Raw genomic sequence first — 5,240 nt, forward strand, 5'->3', positions numbered from 1 at the left:
TAATTAATGACAACATTTTAATTTTTGGGTGAACTAACCCTTTAACACTGGGTTAACGTCTTTTTTAACCATAGATTAAGGCCACTTTTAACCTTGGTTTAACACATTTTTACTCACTAAATTGTAAAAAGAATTCTAAAAAGAAGGTTGACAAATTGATTTTAACTCAATGCTAACACCAAGTTGCTGTGCTAAAGACAATATTGTGAATCACTAACCTAGAAACCCAGCAACAGAATAAGAAAAAAAAGTAAAAATAACCCAGGGTTAACTATTTCAGTGTGGAAAGCACATAGATATATATATATATATAAAAAGAAAACTTTGGGTTAGCTAGCTACAGAGCATTGTTTTGCAGCACAACTTCAATATAAAGTGTGGTCACACAAGTGGCATTTTGACGGAAATTTGTGGACAAAAAAGGTCCTCTGTCTATGGTAAATAGTGTAGAGATATATAAAACACACCTCACACAGACGTCATTTTCAAACAAAGCAGCTTTCTGTCGGACAGTGTGGCAAATTCTCACGAACAGCCTGAAACTATTGCAAAATCTGCAAGCTAAAATTCCTGATCGTGAGAATTCCTGTTGTAATGAATGTATTAAGCCCGCAAAACTTCAAACAACGTTAAATGTGACCGTACTTTAAAACTTGCTATTTTGGGATGTTAAGTTGTCATCAGTGTAGACGTAGAATCAGTGGCTTCTAATTCATAACATCTACGATAATGATCGCAATAGACCTGGTAAATTTTGGTCAACATTTTACATTCTCTGGTGTTTATCAGAGAATGTCACATTTCACATCTGCACTTTAAAACATTTAAAGGTGTCTTTTTAAGAGCTGGATACACAATTTCCATCTAGAAGGTCTTAAATGGGCAGTGGGAATGGCACAGAAAGATTTGCTTTGTGTTAGCATTGGCTGAGAGAATAAAGGGGGTGGTGCCAACCAGAAGGGATTGGTTTCCACAGGGATTGGCTCTCGGAAGCCACGGGCCAAAGGTCGCTCACTCGCCGATCCATCTGCCAGGCGGCATCTGCGGACATTAGCCAATGATATCACACCACGGAAAAGCAAAGCTCAACGGAAAGCTTAATTGCCATGTATTAGGGTTAGAAAACTGGTCACTGGATCATTTTAATGTGGTTATAGACGGCTGAGAAGCTTTATATTGAGACACAGATGAATATGATCAGATTCAGCAACATGAAAGTACATTTAACTCATTGTACCACATTTGTGTGCATGATAAACTCACATTGTAGGGTTCCTGGGGAAAGTATGTCCTCGTCCATGTCGTCTAGGTCATCGGATAGCAGTAGGTGTTGGGGTACAGCGGGGCGTATGCCCAGGAAAGCAGGGTCCAGGTTGAGGGCAGAGGCCAGAGATGACATGCCAGGGTTATTAACAATATTAAACCCCGTCAGAATCTCAATTTGCTGCCATCGATGAAGCTTTTCTCTTAGAGCTGCGGTCACTTCTCCCAGAGCCTGTCTGCAGAAGTTAGAGAGAAAGAGAGGTGAGGTTTGGTTTCGTTGCTCTACACTCTAAAAATAAAGGTCCTTATCTATTATTCCATGAAGAACATCCATGGAACCCTTCCATTCCACAAAAGGTTCTTTATAGTGGATTAAAGGTTCTTCAGATTAATAAAAAGTTCACATTAAGAAACAAATGGCTCTTTTAAGGACTTCTCATTGAAAGGTTTTTTGGGAACCAAAAATGGTTCTTTAATAGCATTGCTGCAAAAAACACTCTCTCTGGAACCTTTATTTTTAATGGTGTATTTTTAATTATTTTTAACTATTAATTTTTAACAGGTCTTTATTTCAGCTTGCACATTACATCCAAAAATGGTAAGAGCGACTCACTTGGCTGAGAGGATTTTGTGATCAACATCGTCCAGTGAAGAGCTGTGGGCCACGTGGAACGTCCCAAAGAGTGTTCCTCTCTTCTTCTTGATTTTTTCTGCCTGTTATAGTGGTCACAACATCATAGTTAACAGCACTACTTAGATGTTCAGCTCGTGGAACAGGCAAACTAGATTTAATATTCAGTTAAAGCTAGTAATCTGTGAGTATTTGACCGTCTCACCCCTTCTTTAGCCACTATGAGCTGTCTTTCTGCTTGCTGTTTCTTAATGTTGTAGTACTGCACTTCCACCTCGTGTGTGAGCTGCAGCCATTTCTGCAGAGCTTCAGGAGGAGCCCAGCCACTCCTCAACTCCAGCTCCCTCTCAGCCTTCTTCAGAGCCATTCGCACCTAAAACAAACACACAAACTCATTAATATTGGCTGCAGGAGGGAGGATGTTTTGAGGAGGGAATTGTGTAAAACCTCTTCTGTGCCACTTCAGCAGTTCCCATGGTGATGGGACACCTTTAAGGTGAATGTTGCTGGCAAGTCAATGGTGGAAAAAAAGCACTACTTTTCAACAAAATAAATCTAAGGGCAGGAACTACACATAGAAATGATAACTTTAGTTGAATTTCATAATAGTGCTGTCAAAAGATTTTAAAAAAAAATTGCAAATTTTTTTCTGAAATTAATCACGATTAATCCAACCTAATATTTAAGTTTTTAAATATTAAATATTCATTTCAAATATAGCCATTCAACATTACAGTATAATTGAGAGCTATCAATTTTAACATTTATTAGACTTTCAAAAATAACTTCTAATTTAAGTGAACTTAAAACAATCTACACATACAGTAAACTTTAGCAAGTAGGAAATATACAGAAATGGAATACCGTTATCAAACACTAAATTCTAAATTAAATATACATGAATCCTTAAAGCTACAAAATTATTGATTTCCTCTTTTTTTCTTTCGTTCTTTGATTAACAGACATCACAGCAGCTGGGTTATTAGGTTATTTGGCTGCTATTACTTTAAGAGCTGCTGCTGCTGCTGAACATGACACGGATCTGACACGCATCTTATTTTCTCACAAACATTTACCTTTTCTGACCCACTTCAGGTCTTAACGTCTCTACTAATGAGCTGTTTGTTAGATGAGGGAGACAGTGCTGGGCTGCTCCAGGATACTTACATGCATGCACAGTTTTAAGGCAGCTTTAATGGCCTTTTTTGGTACCTTCATGACTTAGCTGATGACATAAATACCTCTGTTACGGGCTGTCAAGCATAAAGAGTGCACGACGAAGGAGTCCAAGTAAGATCTTTTAATAAACCAACAGGGAGAAAACAAGAACATCCATAATCCAAAACAATAGCAGACACCGAACTGCTGAAGACACAGGGTTTAAATACATGGAAAACGTAATCAAGATGAAAACAGGACAGGTGTGGAGTCAAATAACAACTAAGGGAACAAACTAGGGAACTAATGCAGGGGAACAGAGTGTGAACAGAGTGCAACATCTGTGTGTGCAATTGAAGAGCACATACTATGAGCATAGTATAACGGGCAGGAAAATTGGTTTTTACTGATATATGACCTGACAACATCTCATCTGACTGCAGTTAAATGTTGTTCTACAGAAGCTCCCTCGTCACCTGTAACTTTTCCTCAATCGTTTGACTAGCGCCTGATGGTGAGGCAAAGTTGGAGGGCACGTCTGAAAAGTCTCCCGTTTGATGTGGTCGTAAATGCATTATGCGTCTAAATAAACGCTATTCTTGTCAAGAAAAAAAGAGACAGAAGCAGCACTTGTGAGTGGGGTGGCCAACTCTGCATTAATTGCGTTAAATATTTTTAAAGCCGTGAAATTTCATAATTTTGACTTTCTGCTATATTTTGCACTCAAATAATAGATTGTTTTACATTTTTTATCTTATGAATTGATTTTTTAAAAATTCTATGCATTTCATTTCGTAATTGTATTTTTAATCAATTTTAGTTTTAAATTTTTTTTAAATTTGCTGATACCTATAACTTAAATCTATGAGAAACTATGAGGATGTCCAAACATGTTGCTAATAAGCGAACAGTGAAAAGAGGCATGTGTTTCAACATAAAACATGCTATTTATATTTACAAGGGATTGAAAGAAAAACAGGAAAAAAGCATCCTCTTGAAATGTTTAAACAAAATAAATTTAAGGGGATGTTTTACAGTTTTAACTAAATGTTTAAACAACATGTTGATAAGAGTTTTAACAATTACCAAAAAAAAGTCTACAGACTATACAAAACATTTTTTTGTGTAAAACTGTGCACATTTAATGAGACAATGCCTCATTTGCATATTTGAAATAAATGTGGTAAAAGTTGCCTCTGGCAAGGTTTCATTTTGATAAAAGGAAAGAAAAAAACATCTTCTCGCAAGTTGTACCTACTGTTAATAAGGCCTTGTGATACCTGTTCCAGCTCCTGCTCTGCATATTTCTGTCTGCTCAACTTGTTCTCAGTTCCCTCACGCAGTTCTCGTAGTCTTTGTGCCTCCTGCTTGGCTGCATCAATCTCGCTTCGCATCTCCCGCTCCAGGTTGACCTTCTCCTCCTCCACCATGTGATGCTCTTCCTGTGCAATCTGCAGCCTAAACAGAAGCACATCATCAATCTCAAACTGAACCACCATGGATTTGTTACTTAACCAACAAGATAATATAGTTTCCCTCAATCACCAGCAGGTGGCGCACTGGACAAATGAGCAGACATGAAAAGGGAACTGGATCTGCAAGACTCTACCACACCTCTTCCTTCTCATGAAAAGACAGCTGAACAAGATGTGGCCTGTTCAGTGTGGTAATTCTGTGTTGAAACGTCCTTACAGCTTTACAGGGAAATCTCACCTCTCAGCTACGAGTTTCCGGGACATGGATGGCTAAATTTAGATATTCATGTGGCTTAATGATGCACTTGGTTGACAAGAAGTCTTCAGTTCAATTTAAATGATTGAAATCAGCTTTGTTTGACATATATGTGATATTATCACACAGTCTATGTATATCTCCTTTATTAGTCAAAGAAATTAGAAGAAAAGAAAAAGAGGGTGGGGGAACATAAAAGTGGAGAGGGCTGATCAGTGCACTGGATAGCCTTCTCTCCTGCTGACATAGTCCCAGTTCAAACAGGAGGTGAGGTATAAATCACAGTGGCCAAGGCAGAGTGTAACACTCACTCATAACACTCTGGGAGGGAGAGCATAAGATAAATGAAAAGGAAGGAAACTAACAGTAGAGGACAACTACAAAAGTTCACAAGGTAAAAAAAAACTTGACAGACAGACTAAATAGATAGATAGCTAGCTAGCTAGATAGATAGATA

General features: G+C 38.0%; 1 protein-coding gene across 2 annotated transcripts in view; it reads right to left on the minus strand.

Moving 5' to 3' along the window:
* The window catches only part of stim1b (stromal interaction molecule 1b), a 42,850-nt gene that overhangs the window by 7,747 nt on the left and 29,863 nt on the right, over positions 1-5,240 (minus strand). For both annotated transcript variants that reach the window (XM_016240404.1, XM_016240403.1), the window contains exons 8-12: positions 4,333-4,510; positions 2,100-2,267; positions 1,877-1,977; positions 1,264-1,499; positions 955-1,041 (exon numbers count right to left, since the gene is read on the minus strand). In XM_016240404.1, the coding sequence (XP_016095890.1) occupies positions 955-1,041; positions 1,264-1,499; positions 1,877-1,977; positions 2,100-2,267; positions 4,333-4,510 (770 nt within the window). The remainder of the gene's footprint in view (positions 1-954; positions 1,042-1,263; positions 1,500-1,876; positions 1,978-2,099; positions 2,268-4,332; positions 4,511-5,240) is intronic.

The sequence above is a fragment of the Sinocyclocheilus grahami genome, unplaced genomic scaffold, assembly GCF_001515645.1.
Source record: "Sinocyclocheilus grahami isolate Dianchi unplaced genomic scaffold, SAMN03320097.WGS_v1.1 scaffold588.1, whole genome shotgun sequence".
Classification (NCBI taxonomy): Eukaryota; Metazoa; Chordata; class Actinopteri; order Cypriniformes; family Cyprinidae; genus Sinocyclocheilus; species Sinocyclocheilus grahami.